At 45.2% G+C, this 20999-nt stretch overlaps 1 protein-coding gene across 1 annotated transcript; it reads right to left on the bottom strand.

The window, feature by feature from the left end:
* Nucleotides 1-2200: 2200 nt before the first annotated feature.
* RAB3A (RAB3A, member RAS oncogene family) lies at nucleotides 2201-19540 on the bottom strand. Its single transcript, XM_066635657.1, has 5 exons — nucleotides 19458-19540; nucleotides 6888-7115; nucleotides 6005-6123; nucleotides 5625-5749; nucleotides 2201-4631 (listed from the first exon to the last, which is right to left on the bottom strand). The coding sequence occupies exons 2-5, from the start codon at nucleotides 7113-7115 to the stop codon at nucleotides 4441-4443; spliced, it is 663 nt and encodes a 220-aa protein (XP_066491754.1). The 5' UTR covers nucleotides 19458-19540; the 3' UTR covers nucleotides 2201-4440.
* Nucleotides 19541-20999: the final 1459 nt, after the last annotated feature.

Genomic DNA, 20999 nt, shown 5'->3' on the forward strand with positions numbered 1-20999 from the left:
GGGGGGGGGGGTAGACTGAAGTGCCAAATGTTTGATTTCTGTCATTAAAGAAAAACATACTAGCTTCTTTCTGCAGTGTGAGAATGAACATTTCTGCATGTAAGTACTTCTCATAAGTGTCCTGGGTCTTTCCTTGTCAATTGTACTGGCTAACTCTAAATTCTAGTATTAATAGTATTGGGCAGGAGTCTGGCTCAGTTGGTAGAGCTGCCGCCTTGTACGCCTGAAGATCTGAGGCTGCCAGTTTGAAACAACCACAAGTACCCGAGAACTGATGACATGCTGATCTACTGATGAGCTGACCCTCGGTGGCAGAGAGGAGTTGCCGTCAAGTGGAGCATGGGAGGCGAAGGGCCAGAGAGAGGCCAGACTAGGAAGGAATCCAGCTGGAACAAGGAGTTCTATGAAAGACTAGAACTATTCAATTGTAAAAAATCCCTACAGGGGTTTAGAACAGCCTGCCTATATAAACTGCCTTGGATTAAAGTCTGAGGAGGAATCTGAGGAACCAAAGAAAGGCGGTATATAAATACCTGTATAAATAAATAATAGGAAGGGAAAGCAATTCTCCCTGTACCCATTACATGATTCCATGCACCATGCACCTGAATCATTTCCCTTCTTTCTCCCCCTCCCTGCCATCCGGGGCTTTTTAGTTTAGAAAAGACACACCATGCCCTTTCCTCATAGTCAAGATATTCCAGTCTACTGATAATTTTGCTCTTTTCTGCACCTTGTTCCAGGCCTAAACCCAGTTTGAGGTGGGGTGCAGAGAACTTAACCCAGTATTTTCAATATACCATATTTTCCATCCCACCACCAGATATACTGTAGATACTCGCCTATAAGACGAGAAATTTCTGCCAATAAATCAAGTGTAAATCACCTTGCCTTATCTGCAGGTCACTCAGGTCAGGGCTGTTCAGGCATATCGTGGCAGCCAGGAGAAGCCCAGAGGAGCACAAGAGGATGCAGAGATAATTAGAGGACTATTAGTCTTTGGGACAATGATTCTAGCTTGCAGCCAAAGTTAACCTTTTCACTCCTGAGAAAAATGTAAGCCACGGCTCAGCACTTCCATTTAAATCAAGCAAGCCTTGTTCTCTTTGGCAGAATCACACCCAACCCGTCTGCACCTTTGTTCCATTTTACAAGTTTTTGGCAGAGGTCTGGTTTTTTAACCACCAGGATGTAATCTTCATTTCTATCTGAAACAGAGTCTGAGGCTAGAATTCAGCACACCATTACTTAAGAATAACACCCATGGAAAGCAATGATGTCCACTTCTGAGTAAATCACATTGCAAATGTGCGTAGCTGCACTTGCTCATTCCCTGTTGCTTGTGAATTGAATTGCACACTCCAGCTGCAATCCTAACCACACCCTCCTGAGAGTAAGCCCCAATGAACAAAATAGGACTTACTTCTGAGCAGACCTGGTTAGGATTGTGCCCTCTCAGTTATAAGTTGTATATTATATGTTGAGACTCTGACTTAACACACCAGGCACCTTAAAGAAGGATTTTATTAATGGTTCTACTGGTATGTTGTTTACAGTGCACTTTCTCTGATAGTGTTTACAAAAAGACTGTGAAGACCAGAATTTTAAAAGTTAAAAAATAAAAATGTATCTTATGATCTTTTACTAAATTTAATAAATTAGAGACTGTACAGTTCTTAGGTAAGTTCTTAGTTTCAGGATCTGGCCTTGGGAAAAATCAGACAAAACTATAGTCAGGCACCCCCTAAATTTAACCTCCACCTTATCCAAGGGTCATAGAAATTTCCATGATTTTTGGCTCAAACCTGACCTCGACTTATCTGTGCGATCAACATGCTCTAGTGTCTACAGTCAAATACTTTTTGAGTTGAATCAAAGCCATTAGGAACATACCAGCAGAAGAGCCCCACTGGCTCAGATCAAGGCATGTAGTCCTGCATCCTGTTTCCACAGCAATCAACCAGATGTCCCAAATGGGAAGCTCATAAGTAGGGCTTGAAAGCATCAGCTTTTTCCCTTGTTGGCTCCCCAGCAACTGGTTTTCAGAGACAGACTCCTTCCAGACATGGAGGCTTCACCAGCATCACACATTTTCTACAGACATCTCTAGTCTTACAAGCTTGTGACTCCCGCACTTGTAGCAATATTATGTTTGAGAATTCTGCCCAGCACTTTTTTCACACAGACTCTGATACCAAAGTGTGGTTGTGATCAGTAACTTTTTTTTATTTCTTCACAATATCTCCTTAGTACAGTGATTTTTTTTGTTTTCTTTTTTAGGAAATTGAGCTTATTTTGACACTTCTGACAGGTTTTGATTTGTTTTTTTTAATACAGTACAGCATATCATTTGTTTCCACTGAAGTAAACGTCACCAAAAAGGGGAGAAAAAAAGACAAAGAAAGGACATCTGTTATTGAAGGATCTGTAAAACAAACATCATTGTTCCCTTTGAAAACCAAAAAGGAGTGATGGAGGAAAAATAAGTTTTGACAGTGGGTTTCGTCACCAACAGAAGCCATGGAATTGCACCATTTTACAATAGAAAAAAGTTACTGGGTTGAAGGGGCAGCGTGGGGTCAAGCAGCAGGCTAGACAGTACCCCCTTCCTCTCCAAAAGTAGCAGCTATCTATTTAGGATGGGAAAAATTACACTCAAAAGAATGGACACCTGTGATTTTCTCAGCTAATTTTTCAAAACAGAGGTGCCTCAGCTGCTTGCTACTGCTCCCCTCTGTCTTATTTTCCTTTTAAATAATATGCATATATTTTAAAAACAATAACGTGAGCAACTGGAAGGGGAAAAAACCAGCACGTGAGATTTTTTTTTTTTAAAAATTAAAATAAATAAAAACACCACCAATACAACCACAGCACAGCAATGGGACAATCCACACGCACGCACAAAAACGTCACAGTCCAACTTCTATTTACAGGGAATTCGAGAGATTGCTTTCTTTTTCTGTACATGGAGGAAGACAGGAGGAGAAAGAGCAAGCATAGCAAGTGTTTTATACAATCAGTGAGGTGAAGGAGAAAGAGGGGGAGCTGTCCTGTGTCAGGCAAAATTTTAGAGGAAACAGAGGATGCTCTCCTCTCAATATTTGCCTTTGGAGTTACTGGGCCAGTTAGTGCATATGCCAGCCTGGGCGTTCAGCACACCCAGCTAAACAGGGTAGCTTTGCTCTAATTTAGACATGAAATAGCAGAGATGCAGGTAACTGCACCACTTCAGACTACAGGACATTGGCTCGTGATAGAATGGGTGATCAAAAATTCCTTGCATGCAAGAAAAAGATCCAGCTAGCCATCTCCCTGAGATGCTAGATTTCCATCTGTGGGATTTTTAAAAATTCAAATTTCCCTCCATATAGAAAAGTAGCAAGGCAGCAAAAAGGATCCTAGCCTAGCTTTCCAACAGTATCATTCTCTGTTTAGGGAAGAGTTTGTTTTTAAATGGAGAGGCATTCATGAGCCCTTGCTTACAGTCTATATACAGACTTGCATCCTTATCTGCCAATAGTGGGAAGTCAGCTTTAGACTCACAACTGCAGGCTCCACGAGGTTCAGGTTAGACAAAGCCTCCTTGCTCCCCTGTGCAAGGCTCATTCTAAGAAGTACACCCACAACCTATGTACAAGGAGGAAGAGGAGGCAGAGACATGCAGCAGGGCAGGCACAGATCAGGGCTAGACAAGGGGGCTCAAGCTGCTGGTCAGTACTGAGACTCAACCTTGCTTTTATAGACATCACAGAAGTCGTTCTGACATGGAACTTGCCTTGGGATGGAAAGTTTCCAGTTTGGACCAAAATGGGTCATTCCCTCCCACAGATGCAATGGGGATGGAGGAAGAGGAGGAAGTGCCCCCTTCTGCAAGTTCTTTCCCACACAAATGATGCCCAACATTTGCAAACAAAGCTAACTGAAAAGTCAGGTATCTGACCAGGTGTCCTTTTGCTGCTACCGATATGGGAGAAAGGATGGACACATACGGGGAGACTGTAATCCTGAAGAAAGCAGCAAGGGAGGAAGTAAGAGGAGATATTTGGACTTGCAAAACCAGGGGGAGATTATAAATATATCTATCTATATAAATAAATAAATAAAATCAATCCAATAGGAACAGTTAAAAGATCTTCTCCCCTCTGTGACCCTCTCCCCACCTATTAGAGCATTTCTATTGGGCCCACAAGAGCAAGGAAGACCTTCCCCTCCAGCCACCATTACAGGAGGGGAGGTTTAATCTTTCTAAAGCCACAAGGCCTGAAGAGAGTCAGTTATACTTTGGGTTCAATCCTCCCTTACCAACACAAAGGATAAGCAATGGGATGCTTAAATGGTGAGGGGGGGGGAAGAGAAAGAGCACAAACCATTAAGGATCTAGGGCTCTGGATTCTTGGGGATGTGGGGTGGGGATAGGAGTTCCACACAGAAGTCTCTTCAACAGGCACAATCCTGGTGTGGAGGGGCTTGTTGGTCGGTCAACTGGGGGCCCTGCTTGGCACCAGTGACTGCTGGATCAGCTGTGTCGAGGGACTCGGACATCTTTTCACAAATGATGTCCACCAGGCGCTCAAAGGTTTGTTTGACGTTGATGTTGTCCTTGGCGCTGGCCTCAAAAAATTCAAAGCCTGGCAGATAGAAAGATGACACAAAACACACACAGAAGAGAGAGAAAGAAAAGGAGGGGAAAGAGTGTGAGTGTAGCGGCCTAGAGAGAGAAGACCTACCTAGCCTACAAGTACTGGAAGCCCTAAGAGCAGCCCTACTGGATCAGACCACAGAGGGACTAGCTACCCCAACATCCTGTTCCTGACAAGAATCCAAGCAGCTGCACCCACAAGGCTCCACGTATTCCCTATGACTAATAGGAACTAATCAATAGACCCACTTGGAGACATATGAAGAGCCTTTCTGGATCTGACCAAGCTGAGTTCCATCTAGTCAAGCAAGAATGGAGAGATAAAACCTCCAAGAAATTTCACAAGTAGAGCATGAAGACAATAGACCACTTTCCTAGTTTCCTCATACCAGCTGATACTCAGAGATAGGCTGCCTCTATTCACAGAAGCTCCTTTTAGTTATCATGGCTAACCTCATTATCACTATGACACTGACATAGTCCTGTCTTCATTCATGAATTTTTCTAATAAGCCTATCTCGTGGCAGTGAGTTCCATAAGTTAACTGTGCACTGTGTGAAGGACTTCCTTTTATTTGTCCTCAGCATGAAGTCAAACCTATGCAGCACCTTAGGATTTCCTCCCTTGAGAAATTCCCACACCCACTCTCTGTTGGCTTTTCAAAAGCAGATCCAAGAGCCTTTGAGAAGACAGGTCAGTTTATTTTTGTGGCCCTTTCCTATTTTTTTATATTCTATTTTTTAACCGATCTTATGCATTTTTAATCTTTATCTTTGTATTCCACTCTCAAAGTTTTAATAAAAAACAGGGCAGACATTTTTAATTAAACACTTTGGGGAGTCTCAGGAATGGCTTTTGCTCCCATGAAAGAGGGTATGGCTGATCACCATGTTTGGGCCAGAAATTCTACCCCCTCCTTTTTCCCCAAGTCCACTGTTGCCACTCTTCACCATACACCTTCCCAAACTCATTCCCTACTCACCCAGGTGTTCAGCCAGTTGGCGACCCCTCTCCGAAGACACGACCCTCTCATCTTCCATGTCACACTTGTTACCCACCAGCAGGACCTGAGCATTGTCCCAGGAGTAGGTCTTGATCTGGGTCGACCTGCATCAAGAAAAGAAATATGAGGTCAAGCTAAAATGCACATGCTTGTTCACTATTGGCATAGCTTTCAAAGTTGTGCATTCCCTAACCCAACTATCCTTAGGTAGTTAAGGAGACCTTTACACATCAGTAGAGAAAAGCTTGGGGCATGCTTACTCCCAGTTTAATCATGCAGGCATCCCACTGCAACAAAAGAAGAGAGTGCTTTGCAAACCTGGCCAGGCTCTCCCTGCAAGAGCTTCTAATGGAACTCACCAATCCTGGACAGCGTTGAAGGACTCTTCGTTGGTGATGTCATACATCAGGATGAAGCCCATGGCACCCCGATAGTAGGCAGTGGTGATGGTTCTGTATCGTTCCTGTCCTGCTGTGTCCTAGATAGTGGGTACCGTTATAACCTAATTATCCACGGATTTTTCATGCAACCATTTTATCTCAACACAATGAGAAGGGCTTTTGATTTATAGGAAAAAAGTAACAATAACCTCATTAGTGTGGGAGAAGGCAGGTAACAGACAATCCATCAATCATCCTCTCTTCAGGTGCTTAGAACAGCTTCACTCTGAGGCAAGCAACCCCTCCCTTCCCCTTGAGCATGTGAAAGAATGCAAGTGATTATCACCTCCTCTGTATTCTCCCAGTGAAGGGAGGGGTCTGCCTTTCCAAGAGAGTGAAGCTTATCCAAGTGTCTGGAGACAGAATGATTGATGATTGCCTGATGCCTCTGTTGTGCATTACAAAGGGCAGCAAAGCTGTTTTAAAATCACTGAGCAAAAGAACATTGTTTTTTAAATGAATTTCCTTTAACACAATTCTTGGTATCCATAAGGCTGCTGGAAACGGAACCCTTGTGGATACTGAGACTCAACCTGTAATCATAAGAAGCTGGCCTACTGGGGTAGACCAACAGTTCTCTCTCAGGAACATCCATGCAGCAGTAAGTTGTCCAAAACACACCTACAGCAATAAGCCTTACTGAATATAATGGGACTTACTTTTGAGGAATCTTGGCCAGGATTGGAATTATAGCTCCTTACACACAGTTCAGCCATCCTTGCAAAGTACATTATTTTGATAAGCCTTCTAAAAACAAACCTACAAGGTAGGTCAGCCCCACGCCACGCCACCCAATCCTCACCCAGATCTGCAGCTTAATGCGCTTGTCATTGCGATAGATGGTCTTCACTTTGAAGTCAATGCCCACGGTGCTGACGAAAGCTGGGGTGAAGGAGTCGTCAGCATACCGGAAGAGGAAAGAAGTCTTGCCCACGCTGCTGTTGCCAATGATCAGGATCTTGAACATGTAGTCAAAGTTCTGGTCTGAGGACTCCTTTTGGCCATAGCGGGCATCTGTTGCAGAAGCCATCTGGGAAAAGATGGAGGTGGGCAACTGTGAGTGCTGGTAGAAAAGCACAAGGCATCAGCTAGCCCACAATGGGCTAGTATGGACAGCCTCACCAGAAAGCATTGTTCATGGAGGCTTTAGATTTCCCTACACAAGCCACATGGGAACAGACTCTTCCTGAGCCCTTACTGTTTGTTCTCTCCTCTCATCACCACTTTCTAAGCTATCTTGTGAGTAGAAGATGAAGACATTTTAAACACATAAGTAAAATAATCACTGCTGCAGCAACTTTCTTTGTTGCTTAGCAACAAAGGCTGGCCAGAGCTGAGTCCTGGTCACCATTCAGCAATACCTTGACTTTCATCCACTTGAGTTCCATTGCTTTGCATTTTCAGCTGTTTTCAGTTACAACCACATTTCAAATTTCGTCCATGTTCTTTCATCCAATTTCATCCAACTTTCCACAACATTCGTCAACAGTCTTATATTTACTTTTATTTTTGTTTGTTTAAGTTTCACACACATTCTCCTGTTGTATAGTTAGTCAAGCACATTTTTTGCCAGCCAAAATAAATATGCAAGCTAAAGAAGGCTATGGTTTGACATTCATCCATGTTTGACTTTCATCTATGCTCTGGTCCCTAACCAGATGAAAGTGCAAGGTATTGCTGTATTTATTTCCTTTTTTATGTACTACATTTGTACTCCATGCTCAAGGGAGCATACAGGTGTTTCCAAGCAGTCTCCCATTCAGGCACTGAACAAACATAGATGTGCTTAGTTTTCAGGAAAGCAGCTACCTTGTGGGTCTTCAGGTCACAAGCCTGGAAGTTATGGTATGGAAACACACACACATATGCCATGTTCCCTTATGATATGGCGCATACACATTCTCATGTGCTGTGCTGCAAGGAAAACAGCAGCACTTTCCTTGGGAGGCCTGTCAAACACAGTGGCTTGAAAGCTTCCAGAAACTGGTAAAGGTTTCATAAGGTCCATGGGGCAGGCTGGGACTCTGCATGCACCCAATTACAGGTGTTCTGGTCATTTAGAATTGCCCAACCATTCTGATACCCCTGTAAATGTCAATGACCAACTTTATATACATAACACGAAATGTGTAGAGAAAGCAGATAGAGAAGATTTTCTTCTTGCACCACACTACTAGAATCCAGGGTCACCCAATGACATCGACAGGCAGTTGATTGATTAATCAATCTATAGAATTTGCTACCACACAACCTCCAAGGCAGTGGTTCTCAAGTGTTTTAGAAGCCCTATAGGCTATTGCCTGGTTTCCAAATGCCAAGGGGTGTAGATATAATGGCAATTGGGCAGCAGTGCTCTCCCCTCCAAGTAGCAGGCTGTTTAACCCTTGATGCACACAGCATAATCTGGTGCTGATGCATGGACCCTTTTGGCAGCTGCACGATGTCACAATTTGTCATGATGCTGCCTCCAGACAATCGGTGATGACATCATCATATCATCGTTGAACTTCCAGGCTGCTGAGCTCCATGCTGTGTGAAGCTTGGCAGGGAGGTGGGCGGCTACACCGTCATGCACCTTAGCACAGTGATTTTCAACCTTTTCCATCTCGCAGCACACTGGCAAGGCACTAAAATGATCAAGGCACACCATCCCTTTTTGACAATTGACAGAACACTGGGCTGCCAGTGGGGGGCTCACTTCCCCCAATGGCCCTACTAATAAATGACCCTCTTCCAAATTCTAGTGGCACACCTGGGGACCATTCGCGGTACATCAATGTGCCACAGTACATGGGTTGAAAATGGTTGCCTTAGCGGGAACACTGAATAACGCTTGGTGATGGCCACTGAATTCATGGATGAGAGGTTGATCAAAAGCTAAAAGTCATGATAGCTATGTTGAACTTCCATCCATTCTCACGACATGACCGAGCCAACGCAGGCGTCTCTGTTTCAGCAGTGCATACATGCTAGGGATTCCAGCACATTCCAGGACTGTGTTGTTAGGAACTTTGTCCTGCCAGGTGATGCCGAGAATGCGTTGGAGGCAGCGCATGTGGAAAGTGTTCAGTTTCCTCTCCTGTTGTGAGCGGAGAGTCCATGACTCGCTGCAGTACAGAAGTGTACTCAGGACACAAGCTCTGAGTTGGCTCGGTCATGTCGTGAGAATGGATGATGGGTGGATCCCAAAGGATCTCCTCTATGGAGAACTCGTGCAAGGAAAGCGCCCTACAGGTAGACCACAGCTGCGATACAAGGACATCTGCAAGAGGGATCTGAAGGCCTTAGGAATGGACCTCAACAAGTGGGAAACCCTGGCCTCTGAGCGGCCCGCTTGGAGGCAGGCTGTGCAGCATGGCCTTTCCCAGTTTGAAGAGACACTTTGCCAACAGTCTGAGGCAAAGAAGGAAGGCCCATAGCCAGGGAGACAGACCAGGGACAGACTGCACTTGCTCCCGGTGTGGAAGGGATTGTCACTCCCGGATTGGCCTTTTCAGCCACACTAGACGCTGTGCCAGAACCACATTTCAGAGCGAGATACCATAGTCTTTCAAGACTGAAGGTTGCCATCTCTCTTATGTTGAACTTCCATGTTCATAGGCAAGTCTACCGCAATACCAAGCTCTGGGGGGGGTTAACCAAAGAGAAAGATAATTGTCTTCATGCCATGTGGACATCCTAATGGGTCATCTAGTTGACCGCTGCTTAAAACAGGCTGCCAGGTCTGATGAACTCTCCTTGGTTTAATCGAGCATGTACGTTGCTTTGTAGTCTTAGAAGAAATTTCCTTTCCCTGAGGTCTCAGCCCTTTGCTGCAAAACTACAATCCCAGCATTCCCCAGGAGAACAAGAATGACCATTACAGGTAGAGCCTGTTTATCCCCTGGACCTGTGTTGGGCCAGACTTGGCCCCACCTGAACCCTCCAAAGGTGACTGGAGCTGTGCTTTCTGAAGCCAGCAGAGGTGAAAAAGTGACATTTTTATGCCTTTTAAGGTTTTCTGAGGCCCTGGGAAGTCCCCAGAGGGCTTCCCCAGACCACAGAATGCCTTAAAAGGCATAAAAACATCACTTCCATTCTTTTCACATCTACGAGCCTCTGAAGGCTTCAGAAAGCCTCCTCCCCAGAGGGCTTAAGGGGTTAAAGATTGCAGGTTTGAGTAACTGCAATTTTCAGTATCTTTGGGTGGGTTCAAGAATGGATCCCCCACAGATACCGAGGCCCCACCTTTATGCCCATTTAAGACAATGCTGTACACATGCCCCAGCAGGGTTACAACCAACACCCAAGCACAGTCTTTCAGACAACTAAACAGCCTGTTGCTTGCTTTAAAACAGGAACCAATGGACCACTGAGGCAAAAACTGGACTCCACGTGGACTACATGCAACCAAGGCCTCAGAGAGAAATTGTATCAGCGGATACAAAGTTTCTTTGGGGCCCCTTCCCAAAGGGGGAGGGGGCAAAACAGAGTGGGGGAGGGCAGCAACAGGGGTGGGTAGGACAGGGGTGGGAGGGGGCAAAACAGAGCAAGGGGAGGGTGGCAACAGCAGGGAGAGTCTTTGGAGCCCAGGTCTATCGTGCTTCCCAATTTGGAGCTCAGGTCCAACTGCCTGTGCAGCGTGGCAGCAAGATAAAGTCATACTGAAAACCAAACACACTCCTAGGTCTCTCTAAAATCTTTTAAATATAGAAAATCACTGCAGAAAATTAGCATCATCATGCTTACGCTCACACTAGAATGGAAAGTGTCCTGCGCATACCAAAACTTGCTTCTGAGCTCCTGTACTCTCCTCCATGATTAGAAGATCCACAATCCAAAGAGTTACTGTAGCAGGCCAGTTTCCTCCCAGATTTGACACTGTGTTAAGGAGTGTCATGTATGCATTCCTCAGCCCAGCACGTATGGCAGCCACAGCTGCTGTGAGCCCTGTACCCCAGGCAGGCAGTGAGTCTCAGTGAGACAAGAAATTATAACATCTCAGGAAATTTCTGGGCCCCCTCCTTTGACTCCTTGGCCCGTTTTTTGACCCTGGACCCAGGTACAAATTATCCCCTGTACTCCCTTTCATGGGCCTTGCATGCAACCCCCACCCCTTCACATAAAAATACAATGAAATTTGTAATAATGAGAGAAGATTTATTAGATATTTATAGAGAAGATTTGTGGGTTGCTGCTTTTGTTGCTGGCTACAACTGCAGGCAGTCCGTTCTCCGCCCTCTGCACTCTGAGAGGGAGAGTGCTGAAAGTGATCAAAGGCAATCTTTTTTCTCTGAGATTTCGTGGACCCCTTCTTGGGAACCAGTGCTTTAAAAAGTCTGAGCAAATTGTGGAATCAAACTACCCCCCCTCAGATGGGATTAGCCCTTTAATCGGGATTTAGTCAGGCAAAAGGCATATTCCTTTGAACTGTTCCTGCCTACTGTTCCTGGGGGGGCACTGCCAAAGAACACCCAACCAAGTCCAGTCACCGCAATCAGGAAGCAGCCACCCCATGCCCAAGGTGCTTTCTGGGGCGGAGTCAAATAGGGGCCTCACTTGGACACCTCCCCCACTAGCCATGAGTGTCTAATGACAATACGAGGCTAAAACCAAAAGGGAAACCACAAGGAAACAAGATTAGAGGCCAGAGCAAAGCAGGAGCCTGATCATCTGAAAACACAAAACTGTAGATGCCTCTGTGGTTTTTCATTTTTCTTCTTTCTTTTCTGAGAGCTCCATCTTATGGATTCAGCTGTGGTCAGGGAGTCGAACCATTAAAATTTTTTGCTCAATTCTCTTTAACATTCACTAATTTTTTTTTTTCATTTTCCAGTTCAGATACTAACTTTAAAAGGTAACAACACATTTCACGCACAAAACAGTCAACCTACATATTACAGGTTTACTTGCACGAATTCAATTACGTGTGCTCAGCCAACAAAAACAGAAAAAAGCAGCAACGTAAATAGTGCATGTGATTCCACCCACCATTCCACTTACTAAATACAGTGGGGCCTCATATGCGCAGGGAATCTGTTACAGGACCCTCAGGTGTTCTGGGGCGCTGGGAAACTACACATGCCCCCCACGCCCCTGAACACCACCAGACATGACCAGAGGCTGCATGTGTGAACTGGAAGTGACTTCCAGTCACATCTGGAAGGCCTTCTGAGGCGTGGGAAGGCCTGTGGATAAGGAGGGCCCACTGTACATGTCCAAGAGGGAGCCTGAGATCTGAAAATGAAGATCTTGCTGTTCCCCCAGCTGGCCTCAGTTCCTATCTACCTCTCATAGTTTTTAAAGCGGCATAGTGCAATCCTAACATTTGCCTTGGCTGGCACAAAAGACACATCTGCAACAATTCAAGAGTCAGCAATGCCAGTGAAGAGGCATGCAATGTCCCACTTGCATCCTGACCCCAAGGCCTCTGGTGCATGCAGGTAAGGTGCCAAGCAGTGGAGGGGAGTGGGGAGAGCACCGAGGAGGCACCCATGGGCGGTGGATCAGGCCTGGAAGGGGGCCAGGATCAGCAGATCCTCCCCTGCTGTATCCCAACCCCCTTCCCAGCCATTTTATTTATTTATTCATTTGATTTATATTCCGCTTTTCTCCCCGAAGGGCACCCAAGGTGGCACCCAAGATGTAAAGCCATCTTGGCTTTACATGGGGCTCCCCAAATTTGTGCCAGCTAAATAGCTACCATGAATCCGATAAGCCTCACAGGATTACAGGGGTAAGGGAAAAAATATTCCCTTACCCAGAGGAGACTTCCAACCATCTCCTAATCTGTGTTGGATACAGCACAGACCATGTGGCCTGGCTGAGATGGCATAGGTTAGGACTGGGCTGCCCATGTGTCTTTTTTTGGCTGTAAGGAATTTTCAAGATAATTTTGTGTATTTTAGCCTTAGGTGCTGACTCTGGAATGTAACCCTCAGGTAAGATGCAGGCCAACTGTAATATGAAACTCTTGTGCTTACAGTGCAACTCTATAACATGAACACAACTATTCAACTTGAGAAAAAATGGTATTATTTTTCATTTAAAAAGCTCTCTGATCCAGTTGTTGGGTTCAGTTGGATTCCCTGCTCATGGCACAGTTCCCTAACATCACCTACAACCCATTCTGTCACTCACCTATGTTGTTCAATAGGAGTGCCCAAACCCCGGCCAAGGGATCATTTGCAGCCCTCAGGGACCCCCAATCCAGCCCATGGGGAACCCCCAGGCTTCAATGAGCCTCTGGCGCTCCAGAAACTTGCTGGAAACCGTGCTGGTCCAATGCAACTGCTCTCAGTGTGAGGGTGACTGATCAACCTCTTGCATGAGCCGCAGGCTCTCTCCACTGCTTGCTGTTTCACATCTATGAAGCAGCAGCAAAGGAAAGGTTGGTCTTTCGTTGTGTAAGTTCTTTTATAGGCCTTGAGCTATTGCGAGACCTTCATTCGTTCATGTAAGTTCCATCTCTAATATATTCATTTATGTAAATTTATTCAAATTTTAAATATAAATTAATTATTTTTTCCCTGGCCCCTGACACAGTGTCAGAGAGATTATGTGGCCAACCTGCCAAAATGTTTCGACACCCCTGATGTACAAGAATGGACTCCTAGGCAACCAAGCCGGATAGACTTTTGTAAACTAGAAAAGTTTTTTTCTCTTTGCGGCCACTGATGTTCCAAAAATGACTAACAAAAGAGAAAGCATGGGTCATGGGCTAGTAAGAATTCCATGAGCCTTGCAACTTTTCTGGACAACTTTGCAAGGCTGATGGCACTCCATTTGCTGGTGCTCATCCCTTTGTTATCTCCCATGAACTTTTAACTGTAAGACCCTCAAGTCAGGGATCTGTCTTGTTTTACTTACGTTTACTCCGTAATAATTCCATGTGCAAAGATGATAGTACAGTATATCATAATTAGAGTTGGGAGGCCAGTCAATCGACCAGGCAAATATTGCCAAATACTGCATTCCATGAAGACAGGATGCTGATGATGCCTGGAGAATTGGCCCAGCACAACCGCCTTTATAAACAGACTTTTAGAAAAAACAGTTGCTGTTAAATGAGGACAGAAAGTATTCATTTTAATTGTAACTGTCGGACAATCCAGTTGTTTCAGGACTAAAGAGATGAAATTCACATTAATATAAACCTTAATTGACATTGTATTAGTCTTAACGTTTTTCAAACCTGTACAATTAATTTTCATTGTCTCACAATAGCCAATTCATTTTTGTAATTAGTTCCAAGTATAACTACAGGTTTTTGGTTATAATTACTGGAAACAGGGAAACTGAGAGCTAACTAATTTGTTCTTGGAATTAGAATAATTCTATTTTGTTTAAGTGATGTGGAATCAACAATTAAGTAATGCTTCTTTCGGAATTACTGCAAGTATCAAACCTGCTTGCTATTTTTCTTTTCTAATAAAGTTAGTGCTCTAAGGCTGCAATCTGAACACATTTACTAGAATGTGAGCACAACTGAATACAGTGGAACTTGCTTCTGTGTAACACAGTTAAAGTTTTAAACATACCTGACAAACTATTCAATAATATTTGCCTGCTCAGATGCCCAACCCCAATTAATATTAATATCACGTATCAATTTATATATCACCTGGTATGAATCTAAGGCATTTACATACAACTCTCTCTCTCGGGTTGCTCTTTGAAGCATATATTACTTCCAACAAATCACATCTTTTTAAACGGAGGGGGCTGTGTGGATGTAGGTGACAAAGAAAGCATCAGTTCTGCGTAAGAGGAAGGTGGACCGATGCTAATTTGAGACAAAGGATGCTCTAATTCTGCACTGCTGACATCAAAGGTAGTCTGACTCCCATCTTGCATGCTCCACTTACTATTACTGTATTTTAACACTAGAATCTCCCCGATCTTCAGCTGCATCTTAAATTCAACAAACCAGAAGCTTGTGAGGTTAAGACATAACTAACCTGCATTTCTGTGTATCCACCCCTGCTAACTGGGCAAGAATCACTTTTTCAAGTGATGCTCCTCTTATATTTAATAAGGGGAGAGTAGCTGTCCCTCTTTTCTAATAGCTGTTTGCTGGTGTTCTTCTGCATCTTTTTAGATTGAATTTTTTTTATATTTCTGAGCCCTTTTGGGACAGGGAGCCATTTAATTATTTGATTTGGTCTGCAAACTTTGTGAACCTTTTGCTGAAAAGTGGTATACAAATACTCTTAGTAGTATAGTATAGCATAACAACAATAAGTGATCAATTGTTAAGAAGGAAAAGCTTAACCCATGTTAAGCGCTCTTGTGCAAGGCGGGCTGAAAATGGGCCAGTGGACTGCAAAGTGCCTAGCGGTTGTTGAAATTCATGCAAAGGATGCTGAATCCTTTGGTCTGGTTCAGCAAAGCTCTCCTTATATTCTTTGATAAGAGCCGATGAACCTATCTGCTAGAAAAGCTAGGTGGAGCCTCCACATGCAGAAGCAGTCTACCTCTGATAACTAGAGGGAGGGTAAACTACAAGGGAAGGCCATCACCTTCATGCTCCAATTGGGAGTTTCCTGAAGGTATCAGGCCAGTTTGGAGACAAAATGCTAAACCAGTGGATCTTTTTAGTCTGATTCTTCAAGACACTTTTTAGGCCCCCAACTAAGAATACAGAATTTAAGAACAGGCCTGATCTAACTTGAGTGCTGCAGGGTCTACTTATTCATTTACTAGAACCCTCCATGATTCAACTGTGTTTTTTAAAATGTGCAAAGCTAGAGAGCCTACTCAGCACCTCTCAACAAGGCATAAGGAGTATGCACTAAGTGATCCTAAAGTTAACATACACTGGTGGGCAGCTGGAGCCCAGCTAATCCATCATTCTGTCTCCAAGCCAGTCAGGTGTATCAGGGAAGCTCCCAATCGCTAGGCACAAAGATGATGGTCATCTCTTGCTATTTATCCTGCAGAGGCAGGCTACCTCTCTACATGGAGCAGTGACTGCTGGATCTAAGAAGATGAGAAGAACCTTGCTGGTTCAACCCAAAGGTCCCCCTAGTCCAGTAGCTGTTACAAGATTTACAGTGACCAGTTGGCATAAGAGTTAGTCCTTGAAAAACTAGACAGTGGTTCATCTTCTGGTCTATATAATCTCAAGATCAAAAGAAAGGCCTCAAAAAGCAGCAAACAGGTAGATGAATGCTACCATTTTACGGTCTTTGCTACTTCCACGAACCAAATACTTTTTTTTTTACTTCTAACTGTTCTTGTCATGCCTCCACCATGCTTTCACACTGAGGAGGATCCACGTGTGGAAGCAAATTTCTCCAAGTGATTCACTTGCTGGATTTTCAGGCATGAAATCAGCAATGGATGCCAAGACAGATGCTGTCTATGGAGACCGCAGGTCTCCAATGAAGAGCACATCCCTGTTTCAGTGATGTGCATTCTGTTGGAAGCAATGCAGAGAGACCATCTGCCCACAGATGCAGATCCAATTCTTTTTGGCCCAGTACTCCTGATCCAACAAGGAATGCATACATGGAAGACTGTTCGAAGCATAGATCCACTGTTGCATTGCAGCACCTCTTGCTAGAGAGCTGGCCCTAGGGACGACAGCCACCCCTATGCTTGAGCTTGGAAATGCCCAGCACAAGAAAAGGGGATTTGGCAGGTGATGGGGGGGGGGGGGGAAACCGGTTGAAAAGATGCACCAATTTCTTCCTCCTTCCTGTTACTTTAAGTGACAAGGGAGTATTCCAAAGTCCTGGGGTATCACATGTTCACATAGAGCATTTGGCCCTCACAGATTGGGTTGGGGGGAATCCCTTTCCTACACACAGGAATTCTCACTTCCTTGCAGTTTCCTTTCTCAGTTTTCCCATTCAGAATAGCTATGTCATCTAAATCTACTTCCTACAGGGGCCAACCAGATCCTTCTGGGGAGCCCACAAGCACAGCACAAAGGCGACAGTCTTCCTCCAGTTGTTCCCCAGCACTGGGTCTTCAGAGGTCACCTGCTAATTTATATAGAGGCGCAATCTAGACATAACAACCAACAGCCATTGATAGACCTATTTTCCGTTAATTAGTATAGTCTTTTCAAATAGAACATAAGAGCCCTTCTGGATTGGACCAAGGTTGGTTCTTCTAGCCTAGTAACATGTTTCCAACAGTAGACAAATGCCCCAACAGGAAGTTCACAAACACAGGATGAAACAACAGCTCTCCCCTGTTTATCCCCAGCACCTGTTATTCAGAGATCTACTGCTTCTGAACATGAAAGATTCAATTTAGCTAACTCCAGATTAGACCCAGGGTTCATCTTGTCCCACAGTTTGTTTCTGACAGTGGTCAGCAACATGCCTCTGAGAAGCCTGCAAGGAGATCCTTCCCCATTGTCTGTTTGCAGCAACAGGTGATAAGCAGAAGGCTGCCTTTGTACATGGAGGCTCCACTAGCCAACATGGTGCATATCTGTCAATGGGCTTCTATTAGCATGTGTAATCTTTAATAAAAAATAAACAATTATCTTGCATTCCACTGTCAACAGTGACCAGCCAAATGGGAAATGCCCTTCAAGCAGGGCATGAAGGCAATAGCTTTCCCAATTCTTTGCCCCAGCACCTGGTATCCAGAGGGAAACTTCTCCTGCATATGGAAGTTCTGCTTCTGTGGCTAACAGTCACTGATAAACCTACTCCTTATAAACCTATTTTTACAAGAACAGTCAAAGAATCCTGTTAAATTAGATCCTCCAATTTTTTAACAATAATCAGCCAGATGCTCCAGCAGGCACTGCATGAAGGCAACTGCCCTCCGGTTGACTTCCTCAGAAACAATTGTCTACCCCCGAATGTGGAAGATCTAGTTAGCCATGAGAACTATCAATCTTTTCTCCCTCATTCATTTGTCCAATCTTTTTAAAACACCATCTGAGCCAGCACACCTCACAGCTGCTAAGGACGTAAGGCAGACCCAGGAAGAGGGATTCAGATGGCGCCCAGCTACCTGCCCACCCCTAGCATATCAATCATTCATACGCCAAGCATCTGGGCTCCTGTGTCATCAGCCTGGGTCCTTTGGCCTGCTGTCGTCCATCAACACGCATGGCAGGAGCATGCAGAATCCGATCCACTTGCAAATGCTACGCCCTTGGCAGGAGCTGGCTATTCAATAACTGGAGAGGGAGAAGATCTTTAATATTAAAAAGGGCCTCTTTGTGGCTATTCCACCACCACTCTGTCCTTGGTGACAAGTATCAGCAGCAGGCAGTGGAATTTCAATGGAGGAAGCAGCAGTAGCAGCAGCTCAGGCAGTGCATGGCATGACCACCTCCCCTCCACCCCTTGTAAACAGTCACACCAGTCCCATCTTTGCTGCTCCTGAAAAAAAATTGCTTCTTGCAACCCACTGCATTCAAATAGGGCTCTTTCCCAGGAAAAAAATCAAGCAGAGGACTGCAGCTCTCATCTGCAAAAAGGCAGCCCTGAAAATGGTCACTCAATCATTTATTCATACATATAAATTTACTATTTATAAACTCATGAATACTGGGGAGGAGGGAGCTACAATAATTGCAAGTCCTCTCCAGCAGCAGCAGAAGCCGGGATCATCCAACCACCACCCTCTGCCAATTATTACCTGGCAAAAATGAGGGTGGTAGTGCCCACTGCAGTACAACCCAAGGGTCAACTCTAGAGGAAGGGGGAGATTCAGATCCTCCTCCTCCTCCCCTCTCCACTAAGGCTCTGGGCATCAGACATATTGGAAAGGGGGAGGGGGAAGAGAGAAGATAGAGAAGGCACTGGAAGCTCACAGCCATCATCCCCGGTGATCAACACAGGCTGGTCCTGGTGGAAACGGTCGGAGGAAGCCAACTGCAAGAGCAACAAATTATCCGATCCACCTTGGAGAGTATCTGGAAAGGGCTCTTTTTCGCAGCGATGTTGCAAGTGATGTTGCAAGATGTTGCCGAGCTCCAGAAGGCCCACCCTGCGCCGCTCCAGGGCCTCTTCCTGCCCACCCCCGCCCCATCCCCTCCGCCTGCCCTCCCCGAGCCGCCTGTTTACCATCTGCACCGTAAGCCTCCATTGCAAAGACAACCAGGAGGGCTCCAGCGTCCCCTCCCCTGCCATTGATTTGGGTGGCAAAAGCCCTTCCCCAACAGAAGCAAGCATCGTCCGCAGCTAGAGCCACAAGACCTTCCACTGGCAGCCCCCCATACCCCGGAGTAGCCCCCCACTTGCTGCCCCCTCCCCATCTTCTGCATGTGTCAAATGAAGGTTATCCAGCACACCTCCGGACTACCCAAAGGAAAGACACCCAAAGGCTCCACCAGATGCAGAGCAGAAGGAGAGATGCAGAGACCTCCCAAAGGGGGTGCAAAGAGACAGGGGGAATGCACGGGCCGCGCACTCACCTCGAGGACGCGCTTCTCGATCTCGCAGCAAATGCAGCAGCAGCGCGAGGCAACGGCACCTGCCTGCAGAACCCTGGCTGACGTCACCAGCGTCCCAGAGGGGGAGGGACATGCAAATGAGCCGGTGACGTACAGCCACCAAGCACCGCCTCCCCAGGAAAGGCAGGAGGCGGAATCAGGTCGTTCCCGCCTCTCTGCCTGATTGGTCAAGGTCGAATGATTGACATGCAGAGCTATAGTCCAGCCAGAAGGTGCTTTCTTTGGTCTGTTCGTTGAGCAGTCTGTGGACCAGGTCGAGCCTCGCGGGGTGTGATATGTGCTATCGCGATAATTTATTTTCCCGCCATTAGTTTAGCAGGGTTGTTTTGAAGTATGAAACATGCGTGGGTTGTGGGTGCCTCACACTGTGGCAGCGCTTTTCAAATGACTCCAGTGGGGAGGCTCTGCCTCCCCTGCCTCCCCACCCACCTCCCTGAAGTAACCTCACACCTCATATGATGGCGATGCTTCGGTGGGGAGGCTCTGCCTCTCCTGCCTCCCCACCCACCACACGTCCCTGAGTACCCTCACACCACACACAGTGGCAGTGCTTTTTGAAGGACTCTGGTGGGGAGGCTCTGCCTCACCTGTCTCCCCACCCAGTGCATTTCCCTGCCCTACAGTGATGGATACTGCTGCCATCTTAACCTGTGAATAGTTCTTACAGGTTCTTAGCCTGTACAAAGGCTATTATTGCTGGAGTTTTTTTTATGAGGAAATTTTTTTTCAAAAACATCCATGTTAAACTTTTCTGTTTGTTCGTTAGGGTCAAAGTTAAACAAAAAAATCAGGATGAGTAACAGTAACTTTGGAAGATTTCATTCCCCCTCCTGCACCTCAAGGTCTGACATTTTAGTGTACCTCAGAGTGGTTTTTTGTTTCTCACAATTCACAAAAATGTTTCTCTTATATTTCTAAAAGCAGCACATGGACACCCAAAAATGAGGTCAAGACCCTTGTATAAACCGACCCATTCTTGTCTGGCCCTCAGGTGTACACATTTGGTCCCTGTTGTGTATATGCAACATTGGGCAGAAATGGCTTTTAATAATATTACTGTCATAATATTCATAGATTTTTCTGGAAGCTTTGACCATACTAAGCATCATATGAACAGAGTTTCTTACGAGAGAGAAAAAATAGCACACTCTGTCCATAATAAGCTTTTCTGTTTGCTATTAACAAAACTTTTAAAACATATAATCCCAACAGACAACCTGAATGGTGGACAAAACCCCAGATGGGGCTGGTTTTTACCATGAGGTAGTCCTACTCCAGGCTGTAGTTTTGCAGATTAAATTAAAAGGAAATAATGTGTCAATTATTTCTTTATTGACTATATTTCTACCACGGTGAGAAGTTCCCATTTTACATTTGTTGCCTGTGGGCACCAATATGTTTTAGGTCACTTAAGTTCCCAAGCATGTATTTGCTATTTTGACAGACTGAATTCAACAATGACATCTTTCATCAATGTGGTGCAAATGAGAAAAATAGTCCAGA

Source organism: Tiliqua scincoides, chromosome 8 (assembly GCF_035046505.1).
Source record: "Tiliqua scincoides isolate rTilSci1 chromosome 8, rTilSci1.hap2, whole genome shotgun sequence".
Lineage (NCBI taxonomy): Eukaryota > Metazoa > Chordata > Lepidosauria > Squamata > Scincidae > Tiliqua > Tiliqua scincoides.

Coding starts and splice junctions, on each gene's coding strand:
- RAB3A (XM_066635657.1), bottom strand. CDS start 7,115: ATGGCTTCTGCAACAGATGCCCGCTATGGCCAAAAGGAGTCCTCAGAC. Junction 6,124..6,887: donor GCATTAAGCTGCAGATCTGG/GTGAGGATTGGG, acceptor CCCACTATCTAG/GACACAGCAGGACAGGAACG. Junction 4,632..5,624: donor CCAACTGGCTGAACACCTGG/GTGAGTAGGGAA, acceptor TCTATCTGCCAG/GCTTTGAATTTTTTGAGGCC.